The following is a 23,876-nucleotide window of genomic DNA, read 5'->3' on the forward strand; positions in this document are numbered from 1 at the left end:
GAAGCATATATTAGGGAAATATAAATATAACCCATGTTTTCCATATCAAATATTTCTTCACTAGAATTGTTTTTTCTTATGTTCAAATGGTTCTAGCCTACAAATAGCTATACTAAAATCTTCAAAGAAAAAGGCTTGCACGTCATTAGATTAATGCGTATATATAAAACCTGGAAACATATTATCATCTTAATTCAAAATATGTATTTATAGCGCAAAGATCAATCAGGATCATGCCTTTGGAATTCCAGGTAAGGTAGAAGGGTAAGGCTGAGAAGAGCCAGAATCTTCTGGACTGTCACCACCATCTCCACTGGTCCTCTCCATGAGACTTTTATGGCGTTCTTTACAATCTTTTGGTTTTCGAAAAATACACTGATGAGAACAAATTTCATGGGCAACATCCAATCAAGTGAGTAAAAATCAATTTCATGATTCTATAAACATTCGTAAAACTACACACCTATGAATCAACACTGCTGCTCTTCAAGTTCACAAATCATTTTTATTTATTCCTATGTAGGCTTGATTGATTGAACAAACAAGAAACAGTCAATCGCAAGACAGGAAGTCACAAAGAGCTTGATATCATAAAGCAGATAAAAAAAATCACCTTTATTTGCAAGCTGGAATTAATTATATCACTCACAAGTTCCCAATTAGGACCAACATCATGGACCAAAACAACAAGGGCCTGAAAGACAACATATTGGCAGGTAAGATCAACAACGATGAGACCATGAATGTTAACCAAATATATTCAAACTTAAGACATTTCTTTAACATCAAGTAGCCAAAAATAACATCACCTGATCTTCAAATGTCGACCACGCAATGCCTTGTCCTATGTGATTGGCAGCAGCCTGCACAGCCCATAAAGATGTCATCCCAATTTCATCATATCCCTTGCTCATTAGGACCAGCAGGACAGATTTACATTTATCAGAAGCATTGAAAAAATTTAAAAACCAGAACGATTGACACGAGCAATCAATGCTTCTGTTTGGTTTATATGCCAGAAGAAAAACACTTATTTTCTCAGAAGTGATCAATAATTACTTGAGATCTTTAAAATAATAAAGCATCTATAGATTCTATGTGACAAAAGCTTGCGCACTGCTTACCTTTGGTGTTTTATATTTCCTTCCTTTGTCCCGATTAGTTGAGAATTTGATGGGCTTACTAGAATTGGACATATTGCTCATTTGAGATGCACCTGGAGATGGTGCTGATATAGTTGCTGGTGCCTGTGGAGACATATCTGAAAGTTGCTTTGAAAGTTTTAGTTTCTTTATAGCTGTTTGACCAGCAATTCCTTGTGAATTTGTCATTTGATGATCCAAGGAAGAACCTGATTATAAACACATAGACTTAATGATTTAATCATTTCTTAGTATCATTATCTTCAATGAAATGAAAACAAATAACCTAATAAATAAGAGGAGTAGAGAGATGTCACCTAAAACAGTACTTGGAAGAAATACTTGATTTTCGAGTTTCCGTTTTGTTTGCTCTCTCTGCGCATGGAATAAATATTTTCACATGAGAGATTCGAATTACAAATTGGATTTTAACTATTCCCAGGGGAAAACATTATTGAATTTTGAATTTCTCCATATGTTAAAAACAGTTTCAACTGTTTCAAGTACAACCATGACATTTCAAAAAAATTATGTTACTGACAAATTAGAAACTCCATAAATGGGGTACCTTCCTTTGTACAAATCCTAGAAGTGAGAATTTTCTTTCACGCCTTATTTAAAATATGATCTCACGTAAATAATGCTGGTACATACTAAATAGAAATTTTGTAAATCTTTAGGACATGCAGGAGGTTTGCTTAAAAAGATCAATTTTGACATTCTGCAACACTAAATTATGTGATACATAGAAGGGCTCAAGATCTTTATAGTACTATTTCTTCTTCTCCCCTATTCCCAACTTCTGTTGCTATAAGGAATCTAAAAATTGCAAACATAAGTGCCATATGTGTGTGGCATTTAATATTCTAATGAGACATTATCCTACAGGAAAAGCTGTGTACACTAATATTAAATACAGAAATGCAAAACATATATTTCTACCTATGAACTACAAACATTAGACACAAGACATTTCCCTCTGTTTAGAAAAAACCATCCATATTTTCATCCACATATATGTGATATGGGAGGTTTCATCCGCATATATGTGATATGGGAGGATCCGCTTAGTTTATAAAGCAAACTTCATCTTCAGCCAACTGAGTACATTCTATTTTGCCTGTTTTGGGTGGTCGACATATTGCAGGTAGAAGTCCAGAATGGTTTGCTGGGGCCAGAAAAATTGCAGCTCCTCTTCTAGATCTGATGACCCAAAATTTGATGATGCCAAGATTGACAGCATCATTCAAAGGTTAATTCAACTGGAATGATCATACAAAAACCGATAAAATCTCCACAGGCATATGGGCCCTACCTAAAATGATCTAGTTGTGTTTTGGTTAATTTTAGAACCTATGTAATTATATATTGTGTGCATACCCAAACTATATATTGTGTGCATACCCAAACTATGTACCCTGCCTAAATGAAGAGTTCAGACTTTTTTCAGATAATGTATTGCTTATTTTTTAATGTAGTTCCTAGGTACTCTATACAATATCAACAGCCTGATCTTGCTCCTTTCACTTAACTAGAAGGGAAAGATTGAAGCAAGCAATTAAAAAACTCATTTAAGCAATAGACACATCAGAAGATTCAAAAGATTGACATGAAACCAAGAGAGACATGCAATGCTGTCATAAGTGAGACAGACGAAACAGAGAAATTTATCCCGTAGCTTATTGGAGAAAAATATATGCATAAGGCATAAGGCACACACATAAGTCTCATATTGATTTTAATTGTTGATTCCTGAGTCTCATTTATCAGTCAACAGCTGTACATTATGAATCACCCATTTGCACACGCTCAACTGTGTGCCACAGAAGCCTATGAGAGTAGTCATAAAATCTTATCATCTGCTGAACCTAACATTGAACACATATATATATATATATATATATATATATATATATATATATATATATATATATATATATATATATATATATATATATATATATCTGTGTGTGTGTGTGTGTCATTATTTCTGGTAAAGCATATGACAACAGAATCAAAGGTGACTAAGTTTATCAAACACAGATTTTAAACACATTAGAGCTGAAATTGCTGCTGCTAGTTTAAATCACACATTAGCAAAACTTAGTAAACCCAAACACATACTAAGGGATAAATATCAACCACCCAGATGGGTAAAAATTGAGGTGAGCTTATCTAACCCTCCTAATCTCCATTTGCATTTTGAGTTCGGATATTTTATTTAGGTCTGATTACTACTAACTGTTTTGTAGAAGTTAATTAAACCTTGTAATTGTGTAGGTTCTATTTCCCTACATTTGCATATCACAATAGTAATAGCATCTTGTTTGCCTTAGGATTCACACAACTATAAGTAAATTTCCTTGGTCAACAATTTACTTTTATTAGAAGCTTATTAATATACCAAGCATTTGAACTAGATCTGAGGCATAATATGGCAGATACTGTATATATTAAATTTTGTTAACTCTTTAGCCTATCATTGCGATGAAATTTTATCATTTTCAATATCTGGCATATGTCGATATTGAAAAACAATTCATTACTCTTCCATTACAGTGTTTCTTTATAGACATTTTGTTCCCAAATTCAAGAAGATATCGCTCCCCAATATAACAGAAAATGATTAGATTCCAAACTATTTAATCTTGACCTTGAAGGTCTGCACTCTTTTATCAGTGTTCTAAAACCTGAAAGAAAGGTAATTTAACACAATATTCATAAGCATAGGACTGCAATGAAAGATAATGATACCTGATCAAGCTGAGAAGTAACATCTTGTTGCCACTTAGGTTCATATTCTAGACCCTGCATTCACAACAACAAAAAGAGTAATTTAATAAGAAAATCAAAACAAAACCATGAAGCAGTCATAGTTGATTTCATGGAAGCAACAGAGCGGTGTACTATACATTTCCAGGTACACCTAAAGTCCCTGCAGCATCCATGGCACTTGAAGAGGGTCCCATACCAAACTGTTTTGACTTTTTCTTTTTTCTAGGTTTGAGAAACATATCTCCGCCATCAGAATGCAAAGATTTCCCATAATTGTCAATTTCCATACTTCTCCTAGATTGAGAACCTTCAATCAATGTGTTGAACTCATCTTGCAAAGAGCTTGTATCTCCACTAGAAACATCTGTCTTGTTTGCATGACCAGATGCTCCAGTTGTTCCTCCGCTGAGAGATCCTGCTGCGCGTTGCCTTGCAGCTATTGTTGAACTACGAATGCGCTTAGTTGGAATAGGAGCACCAGCATTTAAATTGGCAGAGGATGCTGTTCGCTTTCCATTCATTTCTGTTATTGAAGGCATGCCTGTAATTGTTTCTGCAATGATCCGTTGTGAAAATCCATGGGAATCTCCTGAAGGAATTCTACCATGAGCCTTTGGCATCTTTATCATGTGTTTTTTCTTACGGGCCTTGGTAATTTTGCTACCCTCAAAAGCACCTGGCAAATATTGTGCTCTCAAATCATCATCTTCACAAAAAGCTCGCTCTCGAGGAGCAAATCCTGAACAAGAACCAATGTCTTCAGCATAATCGTATGATGCATGTTTAAAAAGCACTAGCAAATCAGTGTAGGCTTACTACCTAGTTGAGTATCTGCATCAGTCCAGGTTTCCATGCTCTCCTTCTGCGGCATTCCAAAATCATTATATTGATATTCAATAAGAACTATTCTTTATGAGAAAGCTTTTTACTTTTAAGAAAAATAGGGACAAAATGATATAGAGATTGAGAGATGTGATAATAAATATTATAGAAATGCATTTTTAAGACAAAGAAGGGGATTCCAAATTTTAGTACCTCAAGCAATGCCCAATATAATTCCACAGAGTTGCGATATAGCTCCATTGCCCCGCAAGGAACTGTGTAAAATAGGCTTTCCTGCACATCATTATATTGCCATAACTCTAAATTAGATAAATGATTTGCCAAGAAACAGACTCTTACATGAATTGCATTGACTGGACAGTTTGTCATTAGGGAAGTCTTAGAATGTTGCATGCCCACAAACAACCCTCAACCATTGTACTCAATTCCAAGATGATACTACATAAACATATCCAACGAATATTATTTTGCAAATATTCATACAAAATAAAAGTCCATGCGCATTACATACCTCTGGAAATTGGTCTTCCCAAGATGGTTCCAAAATGCCAGCATCCAATAATCGCTCAGGAGTGGATGGAGCCTCTGCTTGAACGGTATCATCACTATCTTTCGTATATTTCAAATGTCGAATGGCATATTGCTGCAATGGTGATACATCAAGGGACTTTCCAGCCTTGGGTTCCTTGTTACATTCCTGCATTAATGACTTTATGCAATCAAGAGAAGGAGAAAAGGAAGCTTATATAAAAGTGCAAAATGAAAGAAAAGAGTGAGAGCTTATGGGAATAGAGGAATCAAAAAGCAATTTGTTTGCTTAACTTCATTATAAGTTAGAGTGAAGCTATATGACATGCTAGTATTGCTTTCAACATTTCTATTAGCTAAGATATTACAGATGCTTCACCAATATACTGTTAAATGGTTATAATAGGCCCATTTATAACATCCTTTTCCTAGAATATACTGTACAATACTTGGCCAGACAGGATTTTAGAGAGTGATGATTCCTACTGAACACAAGAGCTGCAGATATTTGAACTCTTTACAGGGTACACACGTAGAATCACTTGATAGAAAAATTGTGGGTTCTTCACAATTCCCATAGTGATAAATTTCATTATATTAATCAACTACATGTGTAAGTGTGTGACCCTCAACACATAATCCCATTAGCATCCATATATCGATACTCTCAAATAGTATATGCATCATTTGCATGTGTATATCATGTTAATACAATATTTAAAGACAGACAGAAAGTGAGTCTATTTGGATACTGTGAAGATGTCCTTTCTACTTATTTCCGAAGTCCTGAATAAAGATACCTAGCTTTGTTCTATTCAGTATAGTAGCTAAAAAGCATCAGGCAGTGCAAGGATCTTTCAAGCCTACCAAGATGATGATTGTGTAGAGTTCATTCTATCTCTATCAAAATAGATAACGCGGAAAATTGTTCAAGCAATGTTCCAATGCTACTCCCAGAAAATAATCTTCCTGATACCAGGCAATATCTCATTTCAAGCCTCATGTTACCACTTACATAGCCAGGTCTTCATCTTTTAGCTGTAAGGAGTGGCAATGTCCCCTGCAACTAACCAGGTGTTCAGCTTTAGCTGTAAGGACTGACAATGTCCCTACAACCCATGAGGATAGTTCAGTCAACAATTATCAGCTTGTAAAAATAACTTCAGAACTGCTTATCCATAGACCATGTCTATTCTTTCCTTATAGGTAGATAGCTCTCACATTAATTTTTAATATTTCTTCAAGATCAAATTACAAGTCTCAACTAAACCTGCTTATACATCAATTTTTATGTTTTCTTTATTATGGTTTATTTCCAGTTATGGGTCATGTTCTGATGAACCAGGCATAAATGCTCTGTCCAATTGACCTACTTTGGGAATATTATCATTGTCATAAACTCGATTTCAACTAGCAATGAATGGCAGGAAAACAGTTTAGAGTCGATCACAAATACAATGTAATATAAAAAGTAATTAATACCAAGTATACCAGTTCTTCCAAATTCTATGCATCCTCCTTGGCACATCAATTTCATACTTCAGTCTCCATTCTCTTGTCTCACATTTGAAACACTTGTTCTGAAGATCCAGAGGCATTTTAGATGTTCATTTTGACAGACAATTGTTGATTCTTTCTGGTGAGCAGGTAAAACTCATGTGCATGTAGAAATCTATTCCTGGCTTGATGAACAGCTTCAACAGCTTCATCATTAAAAATGTTTTCCAAAGTTTTGGAACAATTAACAAAAACTAATGAGTTCAATTTATGTTTATCAAAATCAAATATTGAATAGAATTCAGTGGTAAGAAAAGTTGAGATGGAAGAGGATGAATACCAGCGACTGATGTATAATATAAGGATAACTGGTCAGACAAAAGTTTGTAATTGTTAAAAATGGAGAATAATTTAATGGATTTCACTCACTGAATACTTCAAAGTGGAGTCTTTAGTGTACCAGAAGTTGAGATTCAGTTTTGAATCGATTGTGGAATGTACAACTGGAATGAAGCCAGAAGTTTTAATTTAATTAATTTGATAAATTTATTGCATGGAAGCAATCCATTTAGAAACTGAAATGGCATAGTACAAATGCAAGTTATTTTCAATTTGACAATTACCAGAGTTTAAAAAGAGAAAACAAGAAAAGCCATAGTAAACTGAAAAACTGAAAAAATAATTATAAATTACTATTAGGTTGCAACAGACTGGGCCAAAATGACCCCCAAAAAATTTAATTAATATATAACTGAAAAGTCTGGTCCCAAGTATGAAAAAACGTTGTCTTGAGTGATCTTATTTTACTAATAATTAATTACTAAGGAGCAGAATGGAGTTTTATTTACTCTCAAAATTCTCCAAGTTAATTTGTGCCATTCAGGAGGGCATAAGTATTCCTCCACTACACAAATAGTTGTGAATTAACCACAGTTCATTCTCAAGTTATGCTTATATGCATAGTTTGCAGTCTAGGACTTGGAAAGAGTACAAGGCAAGCCCAAAATTTTCAACTTGGCAAAAACTCAAAGAAAATTTGACCAAACCTCAACAACTTAGAAAGAATCAAAAATAAAAATCTCTTAACGAAACATTTTTTTTTGTAAAATTCAATTACAAAATGTATTAAATCAATTATTGACATATTCAAAGAGAAAATGCACAGTTTTATAGCAAAAACAGCACGTGAAAAACACATTTTAACCAGCGTTTTACCTGCATCAAAATTTTTACCCATGGTTTTTTGTGTCTATAGAAACCCAAGAGTTAAACTTGAGTACTCACCAAATAAAAAAGAACAAGAATACTCAGGAGCTCGGGGAGTTTTTGGAGAGTTTGTAAAACTATGCTTTTATGTCTTATTTACCATCAAAAATTGATCCCCATGAATCTCAACAAACGCATAAATGATTACATTTCCAAAAGCCTAAATCGTTGTGATTGTTTGGTGGTGAGCCTTAACTCTCATTGTTTTGAGTTCTAACAAGTTTAGATCTCATATAAGGCCCCTTTATGTGCTATGTTATCTTTAAGTTTTAACAGGTATGCATTGGCCTTTGGTTACAATCTTTTAATATCTACCAAAAAGAACATGATTAGTTGAGGGAGAAATTTTGAAAGCTGTTACAAAGATCCATAGTTTAGTGGGAGGTGTTGGATATAGAAGGTCAAGAAAAGCAATAAAAATTCTACAATGACTACTTTTAAATCTTTTTAAATTTCACCTATGAATAATCATCAACTTTGACACCTACACTCCCCTTTATGGGCTAATTGTATCTAAGATTAATGTAAGGCGCAGCAATGGAAAGCCCGCTTGCTGGGTGGGAAGCTCAACTTTGATGGAGCTCGCTTACTTTAATTTCTCCACAGTCTTGTCAGAGGAAGAAACTAATGGATACCTTGGTCACCGACTAACAAGGATTATTTTCTATTCAGTATCTTTCAGTTAAGCAATGAGAATCTGAGTCAGGGTATATGACAAACACGAATCTAAACTCATATTCTCAATTGCCTGTTACCTTTTGATTCCCTATCAAAAGCATTTCTCTGGTACCAAAATCAAGAATTCCACATAAGTCCGCTTTACATCACGGCCAACATCGAGATCAGTATATATTTATTGTATTCCATCTCTAGCATATAGAATTTTCAGAAAAAGTTCAACTATTTATTTGAAGGCACAGTATAATACCAATAGAATATGGAGTTCTTTTATATGTCAATCTCACTACATTATATCTACCTCATGAAATTAGGGCAACTTGAAGTGTTGTAAGAGAACTCCGTATATAAGAAGTAAAAATATTGTAGATAAAATATTTGGTAAGAGATTCAGGAAAAACTCAAGGTTGGCAATATTATACAAAAGGTTTGCAATTCCTTACAAAAATTACTTTCAGTCAATTGTATGGCTACAATTTGCTACATGTTCTGCGAGGAATTATGCACTATTCATATGACACAACTAACAACACATCTCAGCAGGCTGCATGGAAGAATTATTGTTATATAATAGCACCAGATTTAAAGGATTGTCAATTTCTGTTTAACCATTTGTCAATGGCGAAGAAGTAATTGGGCAAAGTGGATATAAAAATAATTCAGAATCAAATATGACATTTCTGCAGTCACTCTAATACATTAAGAATAATCCTGCAAATGTCATAAATAGATTTGCAGCAGCACATGTTAACAGAATCAATATCTCTGATGTGTGCCATTCAGGAAACTAAAGCAATTGCAAAAGACAAACTCTTTTACATAACGGTGTTATTTATGTTATTTGCCAAAGAGAAAAATGTATATGGGTATTTACTACTTCACGAACTAGGGTGGACGCTGCGCACGCACTTGAGTCAGGTACATGTATTTTATGCAACATTGTTGTATTTCTGAACCCTGACTGCTGTACAGAGGGCATTCAACCTTTAAAATTGACCAATATTACTGATTGTGATGGAAATTATTCCCCATCGTCTATGAAAATGAATTAACATATGTAGATGCATCACACCATATTAAAATAGTGAAGTTAAGCTCTTCAAAAACTGAAATATAGTAGCACAAACAGAAAATATAAATATCAAAGCAATAATAATCCAGCTATAGCATTCTTAACAATAAACTCAAAAGATCACTGTGAAGAGAAATATGGTCAATACTCAATACTTAACAAAATAACTCTTCTTTTCCATTGTTAAGCAAAGATATTTAACAAAATAACTCTTCTATGCTTAAGTAAAAAGAAAAACAAACTGGAGTCAAAAGTAATTTGATATTAAAATTTGTAGTCTACAAGAACTATCCTATAATTAGAATTTTGAACAATAAAAATCAATAAACTAACTAACCAGTTGCCCCATCTTGGGGTGTCGAGACACCCAGTCAACCTTAAAGAGCAATCAACTATTTTTCCTTTGAAAAAAAATGTGGAAATCGTATACAATGACACTTGTAGATTTCCTCTCTTATTTGTGCAAAGAAAAGTTGAGAGTAAACTACCAGAAATGGAACTAAAATGACTTTGAATGGCAAATTCAAATAACACTCGAAGCATTATAATTTCCTTCAACATTCCAAAAATAGAATATGAACAATCACAGGTCCCCTTCTACACTCCTGACTAAGTTGTTGACATCCCCATGTACATAAACACTTGACAAGTCTATTTTGGCTCTCCTCTGATTAATGGAATGACAAGACATACATATATAGAAAACATGTCTGTCATTTCCCATGAACAGTCATGTATCAACTAAAATTATTCATTGAAATTCTATTTAAAATTGTTCAAATTTTACATCACACACAAACAGATCAATAGGACCAGCTTGTAATTAGTGTCCGAAGAAAGACAGTCAGAGCTTAATGTTAGCTGACTGAGTGTCGTTTTAGAAGCAGGCCACCCTCTAGCATCAAATGACACCATGATAGGAATCACAAAAATGTGTAGTTTATTGACTTAAAATGCATAAATCCAAACAAGACAGATGCATGGACATCCTTAGAGACACTCAATACATGAATTCACAGCCAAATGCTGGCATGGCCATATGAAACTGATATAGTGTAGTATACCTACTAGGTATGCATAATGTATATGACATATTTATGTATACAGATATAAAATAGGATATATTTACTCTGATAGATTTCTTTAAATGCAAGATTAAGCAGCATATTTGATAGGCATGCCCCATCAACATAATAGGTCACATCACTTGGTAGCAACTATTAATAACTATCTGAGCTTAATTAGATAAAACACGCCCTTCCATGTTGAAAAGGCTTTGACCTCAAAGCACCACAAGGACTTGTATCGAGCGAGTCATTCTCTGAACTTGAGACAATTTTGTAAAACCATTTATTACTATAGAAACATTTTATCAATACAACGAAAACAAAAGATGAAGATAATGGATTACAAGTCATTCTTATGGATCATGAAGTGAGGCAAATGGAATAAAAATCAACAGACATTTAAATTAGAAGTATACAGTATGAATAGACTGAACAAAATCCCCTCTGAATGGCACATCAACAGAAATGACAGAAAATTGTCACTTAGTAAGGGAGATGGAGTGTGTAAGCACAAACCAGCATTATAACATCAGATTCATCAATCTCCTTTTGAACTACTTCATCATTACTCATTTTCTTCCGTGACATCAAAGAATCCTCCTCATTTCTGCAGCATACCAATGCCTCGGCTGCCTGCCAGAACTGCATGACAGAAAATGCTATCTTACGGGCCCCTTTCCTTTGCTTCTTGTATAGTGCCTCTTCTCGATATTCTGCATGTCCAATCCGTTCGGCTATTTCATGACTAAACTGAGCAGCAGCAGTCAATTTCCACCTCCTTTCCTGTAAACATCAGATATTCACTGCTTGAGAAAGCATGTAAGAACATGTAAGCACCTAATTATTAGCACAAATAATTCCTCCTGTGGCAGCAGAGGTATTAAAATTTGATTATAACGAAAAATAAGAACTCTTCATAATTTACACAAATGCAAAACCATTATCGACCAGTAAACCTGCATAAAATCATTTGCCAACCACTCCATCTCTGTAAGAACAAAATCCCAGTGGGAGTCTCTACGTGGAGGCTCCAGAAAAGGCTTTGTCTTAGCCAGCTCTGCATTCTTTTTCAATCTAGCCTGAACATTAAAAAGATCTCCATATCAAAAAAAGGTTCCACCAAACAGCTGACAATATTAAATTTAGTAGTTCATGCACAATGGATATAACTGAGATACTGGAAAAATCCAACGATATCTTGAAAACTTCAGTACTTACCTTGAGATGCTTGGCTGACTCCAAAATGAGGTCTTCATGTGCCTTCTTAGCTGTAGCTGAAAGGGTTGGTTTATGAAATTCTGCCTCTGCATTACCACCCGAATTCTTCCCCTTCTCTAAAGAAAGATTTATTCCCAAGTATTTTTTACTTGGCACACTCACTCCTGATGAAGACTTTGACTGTGGATGCGGTAATTTTGGAAAGCTATTAAAACCCCCAAATTGCCTCTCTTCCTTATTTTCCAGTAGCTGTGAAGAATTTCTTAATTTAACCTCTTGATTAGGTGTAATCTTTGGAACTTCAGTTTGCATTAACGTACTAGCCAGTAAACCTTCTTCAGTCTTGACCAAAACATCCGAGGTCACTAAACATTTTTCATCAGGTTTGGAGTTTCTTCTCCTCGTATGCAGATCAGCACAACTTGGTTCAGTAATTTCTTTTATATTGTCAATACCTCTACTCTCTGGTATCCTCTCAGACATCAAAGTTTTGTCATTTGCAGCATTAGAACATTCAAGAGAGCCAAGAGTCTCCTTTCCATTAGCCGAAATGATTCCTTCGGTGTCAGATTTACCCACATCAACTGCAGTTTTACATGAAGCTTTATTATTACTTTCTAATTCAAATTTCACTCCCTTATCACAATCATTCACACAACTAGTGGGTCCTTTATCAAGACTCTGTTCAGCAATAACAACATTTTGAACAATTTTATCTGTATCCACTCTATCATTTACTAGGTTTGAACATTGATTTGCTCCGTCATGTCCCACCATTGAAGTTACAATATTTCTTGGAACCACATCCTGGTCAGCGTCAACCTCTGAAGAACATTTATGATTTTCAACTTTATCAGAACATGTAGCATCCCTAGAGCCAGGATCACTTCCTTCAAGATTGACATTTGCATCATTCCTAGAAGCTTCCTGCTTTGGTGGCACATTTGAATCAGTTTCGAAATGTTTTTTATGTGTGGATGTTTCAAGCATTCCATTCCGATTGAGTGAGGTGGGTTTTGAATTACTATTTGATAAAACATTATAAGTTTTGTCTGCAAGAGTCTCAGGCTCTATATCTTTGGCTTCCCCAAGGCCTTTAATACCAGCAGCCAAATTTGGCAACTGATCACAGGTACCAGATTTTACAGAATCCTTCAATGATGCATGTCCAGTATAACGATTTCCTTTAGGCCTGTTTCTTCTTGCATAGCCCTTCACACCCATGCGAACACCCCCAGAGTCTTCTGATTCCTTTATATGAGTTTCAGTACGGCTGCCCTCCACATGGGATGTCTGTCCTTCCTGTGCAACATTTACTTTCCCATCGCACGAAAAAGTACCTCTTTCAGCATCAACAACTTCAGTATCACCAGCAAAATTGTCTGCTGTATTCAATCCCCTGCACAGGACAGTCCCAAGACTTTCATTGTTATCATCAGACTATAATTCAGGACGCATTCAAGGTAAATCTACAATTTGGTTCAACGAAAACTATAATCAAATGCCTTATCGGCTAGCATAATTGTTTATGTTATACAAAAATGCCATGTTACAACTTATAAATTGACTTCAAGTAAATAGCATCACTACTAAAAGAATTAACAAATAGCATCACTAGTAAGAGACAGAAGTGGAAAGGTGACAAGCCTGAAGAAAACCTTGTGAAATATGAGCGAAGGGATGTATGATATACAAGAAATGCCATGTTAGTAGCATAGCTAGTGAAAGAAAAAACTGCAAGAGGCAATAAGCCCGAAGAAAACCTTGATAGATACTGCTCAGCCAGTGGATCCGTTGGTGATGGCGAAAGAAAACCAGCGGTTGGCTCTCCAAATTTAAAATCCAGGGGATTCCCTCCCTGAAAGAAAAGATAGAAATGTATGCTCAAGCAGACTGATATTATTGTCAGCAAACCTAATAATAGCAATGATAAAATCAACTATCAGTTCATATTTACCTTCTCCAAAAACTCTAGCTCCCTTCTACGTTCTTCACGAACAACAAACTCCAGCCTGAGAGTAAGGCAAGCATTTCTCTAACATTTCAGTAAGACAGAAAACATGGTAGAGGCATTATAAGGATGTGAAGTACCAGCAAATTGAATCACTGCTACCTGAGCTCTGCTTGAGCCTTCTCGATGGCTGCACGGCGTGGAGAGGGTTCACTATCTATACCCACCCCACCACCGACACCTCCGCCCATGGAACCTTTTTCTGCATTGACCACGTGTTCAGACCCAGGGTTGGGTACAGGATATTCTTTTTACTAATGTTATGCAGTCCTCAAAAACACACTACAATTCTGTTCCATGTGTTCTTGTACAAACTCTCACAGCTCCATCAACTAGCAACAGAGGCTTGATCTGCTCAAATTATCAAATGAAATAAATGTTAGTGACAGAAACAAAAGGTTCGTAGCAGTCAAAAGAAAAAAGAAAAACACACTTCAAGTTAACTTGAAACATATATTAATAGACTAACATAAGATGTCATAAGATGAGACTACCCATAGCTAAAATAAGTATTTTGAAGAAGTCGTGAATCAATGCAGACAGACAGTGAACAAATTATAGAAAACTAAAGGGGTTCTCTACAACATTTTTAGGTCTTCGGTAAGGACACTAAAATCAGGTTAGACCATAACCCTCATAGACAATTTCATTGTTAGTTCTTCACTCAGGACACTAAACTCAAGTTAGACCACCACCCTCATAACACAACTAGATCACCACCCTCATAACACAACTACATAAGAATCCTTCTCAGAAAACTAAAATAGGAATCTGCTCAGCACAAAGCACTTAAAGTCATTCCAAGTCAACTCAACCAGGAATGCAACTCATCAAATCATCCTGTTTATGATTCACACCAAAATTCTGTTTCCATGTGCATTTGCAAGATAGTATCCATGGCAGCATGGTTTAAACATGGCTTAGATGGCAACAGCTGTAAAAGTCAGACCAATTGTCGAAAAGCTTGTTTGAAAGGCAGACTATATATCTTCTTAAATAAAAACTTTTTAAAAAATAACATTTTTGTACAGCATATAAGTTCCAGTAATGAGACCTATCTAAAAGCTTTCCAATTATACATATATCAAAAATTTGACATCTGAGAGAGAATCGATACAAAAAATATTTTGGAAATTTAAAAATGTGAAAATAAGCTTGCTTCTTTCCAATTTTGCAACACCGTATGCATGGGTGAGAGTAGACAACTGGTACACAATTTGACAATTACAGTGTATCACATGGACACAGTCAGCTAGTCATGCAGGCAAACGCGCACACAGAGAGAAACGCACATGCATAGACACGTAGATACATGTCTGTGTACTATGCAAGTACTATAAATTTAGAAAAATCTTGAATCAGATTCTTTTTAACCTACAAACAGTGAATGGAAAGGTCATCTTATAAGTCAATCAATGAAATCTAAAACTCTTTGGCTGAAGACCATAACCCTTACCTACAATGAAAAGATACCTCCCTGGAATACCCCTAAACCTCTTTCTTGTTTCTACAATAAAAATCTCTTTTGATCAAAAAGGTTATTTGTTCAAAACTTGTTTTGTTCTCCTGAAATTTTCCCCAAGAACCTGCTGTAAAATGACATCCTCATATTTGGTGCTTATAAAATCTTCTTCTGTGGTCCAGGTTTGTTTTAAAGAGTTGCTAAGCATAAGGGTGGTGCGGAAAGAAGAATTTCCAATTCTAATTTTCAGCAATCTTTTCATATTTCTGAAACCTCTACAGGTCTATCATTATCTCATATTCCTTCATCACATCATCTTTTCCATGCATAAGGTAGTTACATGTTGGGGGTTCTCATGCACAAATATTTCCACCATTCAGCTCCTTCATTGTGTAACATGTTATTTGGCTCTATAAGTTTAGACTTGAGTGCATTGTGCACTAAATCCTAGAATCTCTTTATCTTGCACAACAAACACCAAATAAAAATATTGTTCCTACCAGCGTTCCAACTTTTTGTACACCTTGGCAAAGTCCATGAAGCATGCAATAGTGAGAGAAAGGACCTCATTTATATGAAAAACTTGCTACTTGGTGATTACATGTGTATATCAAGCTTTCCATTTCTATATAACCATACTAGAGTAACTATAAATTCCCTATCATTAAGGTCTCATTTCGAAGTTTCCCACTGCATCTCATCTTTTTAGAACTCCATAAGATACAAATGGTTTGCGGTCAATGAAACCAACTTCTAGAGCAAGAAATTAATCTTATATAAATCATAGAGAAAACCTTATCTGATGAACTGAGAAATCATTTGTTGCAAGCATGATTATTGATTGGCTATGCAAAATGCTCTTTGCTAGTTTATAAATCTTTATTGGTTGTTGAGCAAACTTGAAACCAGCAATCTTATTTGATGTAGACCTTGAGTATTGATACAATAGTTTTGATTGCAAACCCCTCACTTATATATGATATCAGATCATTTTCTTTATCAAAGTGTGATTTTACAACCATTGGTCCACTTGTTTCCTGTAATACAAACTAAATTTTAATGTGCGCCTCAATGCGCCTTCCATCATTTTTCGTAAAGACTAGTGATATGCTTTCCATAAATGTAGTAAGGACTAGAAAAATCATAAGTTGATGTGTCTAGTCCAGAATATCCCCAGGAACATGTAGTGTTTAATTCATATAAACAATCAAACATGGATGCCTAACTCTCAATTCGAAGATACTTTATGGTTAATTAAACTTTTAAAAGTATACAATGAGAAGAAACACAATAGCTAAAAGAAAATTACTATATACTTAAGAGTTACAATCACTTTAAGCTCTCTCATTCCTAATGATGGATCATTGAGTATGATCCAGAATGTCGATGCTATAAACACACACAATCTCATCCAGAAGCATAAGTAGAAACATGTTTCTTATAAGAAATTACAGATAATGATTGTTCAAAACTCCAAAGTATTCATCAATCTGATTTGCTATAAGTTCATTATTCACAACATAGGAAAAACGTTGATATTACACTAAAAAGCCTATATTGAAAAAATTAAGAAATTTATTACAGTTCAACTAATAGTAAAATTCTAAACAAATGTCTAAAATTTTAACAATCAAAAAAATCATGTTTTAGCTAAATGTAAGTCTATGGAAGCTAACAGAATTATACACTTTGATAACTTATTATGTTAGTTCACACCATGCAAATACATTTAGGGTTTGCACTCACACACCACCAGACATCAACAAAGAAAGGATATTTTAAAGGCTAAAGTCATCAACTAGATAAATATTGGTCTATTTTAAAAAAATTATTCTCAACAATCAAATTTCACAAAAAATCATTAGTGAAGTCATTTAAAATTAAATAAAAATACTCTAATTGACTAATATTTACAAGTATTACTAATGAGTTCTATCACTATGCTTTAATTAAACATTAGAACATAATATGTATCTTCTTGGCTAGTAAAATTGGTAGATTCTCAAACCATGCTATAGTAAATAAATATCATTTATTAAATGTTTCAAGTTACAAAAACAATAATCATAGCAATTCTGTGTAAGTTTTGCATGCAAGAACAATTCCATAATCTTATCTACTAGATGGAAAGAAATAGCGATTAGAACATTAGTATCCAATTCAGTAACATAGCTATAAACTTATCAAAAATATAATTTATAGCTGGTTTAACTAAGAAATACAATCAAAAGGAAAGCAAGTGGAAGACATGCCTGAATGGAAATTACTGAACTTACAAGGAGATAGAAGAAACACAAATAGCATATAAAGAATAATCAGATGCAACACAATCTAACCCTATTTATTGAGATGAATGCAATAAATCAAGAGAATAATACTAGCATAGAAAGAAAGAAATATGAAGTACAAAGCACACTTGTTAGTTGCAATTCTTTTCAAATCTCAATAAATTTGCAAAATGGTGTAATCCCCCATAAATGCTCAGTTCACAAGGGAATAGCCTAATAACTTCTTCAAAAGAATTCAAAAAAAAGTTGAGACAAACACCCTTGTGTTGTTTGAAATGACATTTGTAATAAGGGATGCAAAAATGCAATAATAATTCATGTACTATGAGGACACATCCCCTCGGCATTTCCAAATATTATTGCAGTTGGGACATTTTGTGAATGCATTGACAAGTACAAAACTTCTTCAAAGTTGTCCCCAACAATCAAAAAAACATTTCTAGTATGATCAAAAAATCATAAGAGAAAGCAAGAAAAAACATGTGATGGTTAGTCATTCCCTACAAGCCGACCTATTGTGAGGTTCATTAGATATACTAAGACAAACTCTCGTAGTATTGGAGAAATTTTGAAGACATTTGTCAAAATGCTTGTGCGATGAAGCAATCCATTCATAGAAGGGATCTTAATTTGGGATTGTACAAGGAGCATACAGAGCCATTGTAATGTGCTAGTTCAATGCTTTGAATACCACACCTCAAATGCCCTCTATGCTCTAAATACCAACGATAGTCACTAAAACCTACCAAAGTGTCTCCTGGTGATGAAGAGGTGAAAGTGGAGATCATAAAGGCCGTTCAAAAGACATATAGCAATGAGAAGGCAACCCCACATTTAAAACAAAGTGGCTTTCCTTTGTTAATCTTTGAGCCCCACCATTTATCAAACCATAAGTGAGGACCAATAAGGGTCTATTAGCTCAATCCAACCCTTTTGAATAGAGAACATGGCATGGAAAAGATGCACCAACATTGTAGATGTTGGGTATATTAGTTCAATCCAACCCTATTAAATAGAGAACATGGCATGGTAAAGATGCACCAACATTGTAGTTGTTTGCCACTCATCTCCTTTCACAAGTTGCTAGTTTAAACATTGCAGAGAGAAATCGATCCACATACAATTTCAGTTAACTAAAAAGAATTAAGTTTATAACTCATCTTGTTCAAAAGTTGGTGGTCAAGCTTAGTGTCTTGCATCGCCAAAATAAACAAATTCTTGATTACTGGCAATCTCCAACAATATGATGCAATGTCAATCCCAAATAAGCCCATACAAATTAATGAGGCATAGGAGGGATTCAATTGGGGTACCTTGAATAAGATGATCCGTCATTTTCGGAGTGATTCTAATTCAATCTCTAATTTTGATTTAGGTGAAGAATAGACAAATTCAATCTCTAATTTTGATTTAGGTGAAGAATAGACAAAGGCATCACAACATTAAACCATTCTATTCTCTTGTCTTGCTCTCTTCTTTTAGATGATGGATAATGTAGTATCCAAAATGTTGAGGAAATAAACTCACGCAATTATTCCCAAAAGCTATGCTCAGTAACAATAGATCTAGTTGTCTACACTTTGTCAACTTGTAGTTGAAGCCTTTCGACCTTTTCAATTTGCCCCATGTGTACACTGATAATTAAGTTTCAAAATATTAGACATTGAAATGTTGTTAATTTGTATGTTAACTTGTGTGAATTCTTCATTCAGCTCTATTGATTCATAATATGGTTATATAATGAATAATATTTGAAATTTCCTATATTAATTTTTATTTTATTTTTAAATTTTCATCCTCTGCCAAAGTTTAAAAAAAGTTATCTGAAAAACAAATCCCCACATTACTATAGACTCATAAAGCATCCAACACGTTGAACAAGTTAGCATCTCTTACAAGTACCAAATTGTCCAAATAGCCAAATCAATTTGATTTTGTAGGTAGCAAAAACACAGCTTGGAGTTGTTGAGGCAACTAACACAATGGTTATCATAATCAAAGTGTGGTTGCAAAATGCCTCCACATTTAACAAAACTACTCACTTTCTCTTAAAAAATGCTGCCCTGCAAATGAAACTCCCAAACTCAAAAGTTGTATGTGAACAAAATTCTACATGCTTTGGAATATTTTGAAGAAAACATTCCAGTGTGTTTTTATTTTCACCAGGTCTTTTCACTCAAATATATTTCCTGTCTGTTTGCACCTCTCATGTTCTATTTTTGTATTAACAAAGATATTGTAATATTGCTATCAAGATTCAACTATGTGATTTTGAGTCAAATTCATTGACCCATGTTTCATAAGTAGTGATTCAACATGAGTCCATCTCTCATGAAAATAAATGGAACACTTAGCACTCATTGGATCTAGGTGATGTTCACAGGGGTGAAGCATCGAGACTTCCCGAGAGGTCACCTATCCAAGCACTACTCCATCCTGAGCGTGCTTAACTACGAAGTTTCCTCCATGGTTAAACCCAAAGCTTGCAACCCCATTTGCAAAACCTTCACCAAGTGTTGTGCCTTATGAACCATTCATTAGAAAGCCCCTTAAGCTCATCAATTGATAAGTAGGAGATAATTTCCACAGCAAGTCAAATTGTGATATTGCTATCAGGATTTAACTGTGTGATTTTGAGTACCCATGTTTCATGAGTAGTGATTCAACATGAATCCATCTCTCATGAGGATAAATGGAACAGTTAGCACTCAAAGAATCTAGGTGATGCTCACAGGGGTGAAGCATCGAGACTTCTCGGGAGGTCACCCATCCCACTACTACTCCAGCCTTTGCGCGCTTAACTAAGGAGTTTCCTCCATGATTAAACCCAATGCTTGCAACCCCATTTGCAAAACCTTCACCAAGTGTTGTGCCTTATGAATCATTCATTAGAAAGCCCCTTAAGCTCATCAATTGATAAGTAGGAGATAATTTCCACAACAAGTCAAATTGTGATATTGCTATCAAGATTTAACTGTGTGATTTTGAGTCAAATTCATTGACCCATGTTTCATGAGTAGTGATTCAACATGAATCCATCTCTCATGAGAATAAATGCAACACTTAGCACTCATTGGATCTACGTGATGCTCACAGGGGTGAAGCACCGAGATTTCCCCGGAGGTAACCCATCCCAGTAGTACTCCATCTCGAGCGCGCTTAACAATGGAGTTTCCTCCATTGTTAAACACAAAGCTTGCAACCCCATTTGCAAAACCTTCACCAAGTGTTGTGCCTTATGAACCATTCATTAGAAAGCCCCTTAAGCTCATCAATTGATAAGTAGGAGATAATTTCCACAGCAAGTCAAATTGTAATATTGCTATCAGGATTTAATTGTGTGATTTTGAGTCAAACTCATTGACCCATGTTTCATGAGTAGTGATTCAACATGAATCCATCTCTCATGAGAATAAATGGAACACTTAGCACTCATTGGATCTAGGTGATGCTCACAAGGGTGAAACACCAGGACTTCCCGGGAGATCACCCATCCCAGTACTACTCTAGCCTGAGCGCGCTTAACTACAGAGTTTCCTCCCTGGTTAAACCCAAAGCTTGCAACCCCATTTGCAAAACCATCGATTAGAAAGCGCCTTAAGCTCATCAATTGATAAGTAGGAGATAATTTCCACAACAAGTCAAATGGTGATATTGCTATCGGGATTTAATTGTGTGATTTTAAATCAAACTCATTGACCCATGTTTCATGAGTAGTGATTCAACATGAATCCATCTCTCATGAGAATAAATGGAACACTTAGCACTCATTGGATCTAGGTACTTCTCGGGAGGTCACCCATCCCAGTACTACTCCATCCTGAGTGCGCTTAAAGATATTGTACTCAAGCATAATGTGTCTTTGCTTCATCTCTTAGTACAAACATTTCACTCAATTCGGTTCCTTAAGAGTTAGAACCCACTCGCAAGATAATCACCAATTATTTGCCGTAAGTACTTAATATTTTTGTAGTAAAAGGCGTACTTGAGTTGTTAATGCCAATATTATATGCTTAACCAAAAAAAAATTGTTCTTGGTAGTTTGTTTTTGTTACTAGATGATAGTTGTATCTAGTAATCTACAAGTCTAATTTAAGTTATTTTGGAGTCTCGTTTACCTCAAGTTTTGTTACATAGAAGCTCAATTTCACTATTGTCCATCATCAACCATATATCATGGTGCAACAAAATAGAATAAAGACTTCTTCCAAATCTCTAGATTCTATGATGTAGCAAATAATTGTTCCTTTTTAGTTTTTAATACATTGTACAAAATACATTTGTTGGCGGTTTTTTAGTGAAACTCCATGATAAAATCTGTTTAAATTATCCCAAAATATATAAGGAGTAGAATTGTTCTTGGAATTATGGCAACTAAGATAGGTCTTGACCATCAAATATTGTTGAGCATCAACATGTATTTTAGTTTTGTAAATTAATTCGATACAGAAATTACTTGACATAGCTTTCTCTAAAAGTAGTAACAGGTTGCGCAACACTTAAATCATTGAGGCAAGTGGCTGAAACTAGAAGATTTGCATAGTCAGCCTATACGAGTTTTACTTGCTAGCACACATGTCATCTGTTGGTTCCTGTATTTCCAAATCAATCAGTACAATGGAATCCATACAGGCAAATCAGCAATTAATCAGCAAATGTCCAAATTTGAGAAGCTTACCAGTAGCCAAGCCTTACTTGGAACAACAATAGCAATAACAGGCATAAATCTTACATCCTAAATGTTACTTATTCAGGTCAGCAATTCAATGGCTGAATCAGTAAAGATATCCCCGGAAACTAGGGCAGATGCCAATTGGAGGTCACAAACTCACCTTCAACAGTCATGTTACAGTTCCATCCATAATACAATCGATAGTACATGGAACTTTATCGCCAGAGCAAGAACAAGAAAAATGCACTTCCGACTTTAGCAAGTGAGACGCAATTTCCATCGAAGACTCATGATGTCAACTCAAATGGACAAACAGTCCCACACGCCACTTCAATGTCATAAACAAGAGTAACGTGGACTCTATGACCTAGGGCGTGCCATCAAACACTGCGATTCCGATTCCTCAAGTGTGCAGCAACTATCAGCCAGCAGTCACGAGTTCAATTCACAGCACAAACATACTCCAAACAAACAAGTACACGTATGCCACAATAACGAGCTGGAAACAGAAAGCCCTAACTGAATGCACACAAAAATCACCAATTCGAACACTTGAGCCCGAAAAGAAATAGCTAAAGCAGACGCACGCTCTACAATCCCGGCACAAGAAAACACCCCGAACACGCATTGCACGGCTCAAACGAACGTCGGGGCCCGCAAACAGCACTAGCTCGAAATTCCCACCGTGCCCTAATTTTAAACTAGAATGAAATTTAAACCCTCCGAAGCAAATTCAAACATGAATTATACCAAAACAAGAAAGATTAAGGACGAGCAAACATCGAGTTCGAGGGAAAAGAATGGTTCCACGTACCTGCGAAAACCCTAGGAGTGAAACAAGCTCAAATTCTGAGTGAATTTGCCCGCGATGTCCACGGCCGGTGATGCGAGTGAACAGATCGACGGAAAGAATCAGCGGATTTACTCAGAAATATGAAAATTTTGAAGTGATGTGCGGGGATTTTCCTTTTTTTTTCCTTGGCTGGCGGGTGCATGTTAAAAAAGCTCTGGTTTGTCCTCTGAGTGAATACGCGGGAGTTAAACACGTGATATCCTAATCGAGGCCTTTTGTTTTGTGAGACCTGAAGAGGAATTCTGCCCTTGTTTTTATGAACAACTATGCTGATTGCGTGGTAGATGACCTGGAGCACATGTGGTCTACGCAGCTCTTTTAATAAGCTTTCACTGGATTCAAATATCAATCAACACAAATTTCATTGCCACGTGGATTTTTCTGCCCAAGCTTTGGGGATTTTCAATATTTTTTAATAGCATATTGCAGGATTGCATAAACACTTTTTATTATTATTACTTATTTGCGAGTTTGTCAATAAGATTGCATTCGAATAGTCATTTC

The 23,876-nt window shown here is 35.2% G+C and overlaps 1 protein-coding gene across 2 annotated transcripts in view; it reads right to left on the minus strand.

Annotated features, from left to right (window-relative positions):
* The window catches only part of LOC149578868 (chromatin modification-related protein EAF1 B-like), a 34,889-nt gene extending 11,228 nt beyond the window's left edge, over positions 1-23,661 (minus strand). For both annotated transcript variants that reach the window (XM_089832298.1, XM_089832292.1), the window contains exons 1-17: positions 23,334-23,661; positions 14,200-14,448; positions 14,044-14,098; positions 13,850-13,944; positions 12,087-13,485; positions 11,825-11,947; positions 11,385-11,651; positions 5,272-5,457; positions 4,953-5,033; positions 4,737-4,779; positions 4,055-4,656; positions 3,897-3,950; positions 1,460-1,517; positions 1,125-1,351; positions 810-863; positions 614-694; positions 238-375 (exon numbers count right to left, since the gene is read on the minus strand). In XM_089832298.1, the coding sequence (XP_089688424.1) occupies positions 238-375; positions 614-694; positions 810-863; positions 1,125-1,351; positions 1,460-1,517; positions 3,897-3,950; positions 4,055-4,656; positions 4,737-4,779; positions 4,953-5,033; positions 5,272-5,457; positions 11,385-11,651; positions 11,825-11,947; positions 12,087-13,485; positions 13,850-13,944; positions 14,044-14,098; positions 14,200-14,288 (3,552 nt within the window). In that variant the 5' untranslated portion in view covers positions 14,289-14,448; positions 23,334-23,661. The remainder of the gene's footprint in view (positions 1-237; positions 376-613; positions 695-809; positions 864-1,124; positions 1,352-1,459; positions 1,518-3,896; positions 3,951-4,054; positions 4,657-4,736; positions 4,780-4,952; positions 5,034-5,271; positions 5,458-11,384; positions 11,652-11,824; positions 11,948-12,086; positions 13,486-13,849; positions 13,945-14,043; positions 14,099-14,199; positions 14,449-23,333) is intronic.
* Between the last annotated feature and the right edge of the window lie 215 nt (positions 23,662-23,876).

The sequence above is a fragment of the Cupressus sempervirens genome, chromosome 1 (genome assembly GCF_028749045.1).
Source record: "Cupressus sempervirens isolate cs-2001-9-10 chromosome 1, ASM2874904v1, whole genome shotgun sequence".
Lineage (NCBI taxonomy): Eukaryota > Viridiplantae > Streptophyta > Pinopsida > Cupressales > Cupressaceae > Cupressus > Cupressus sempervirens.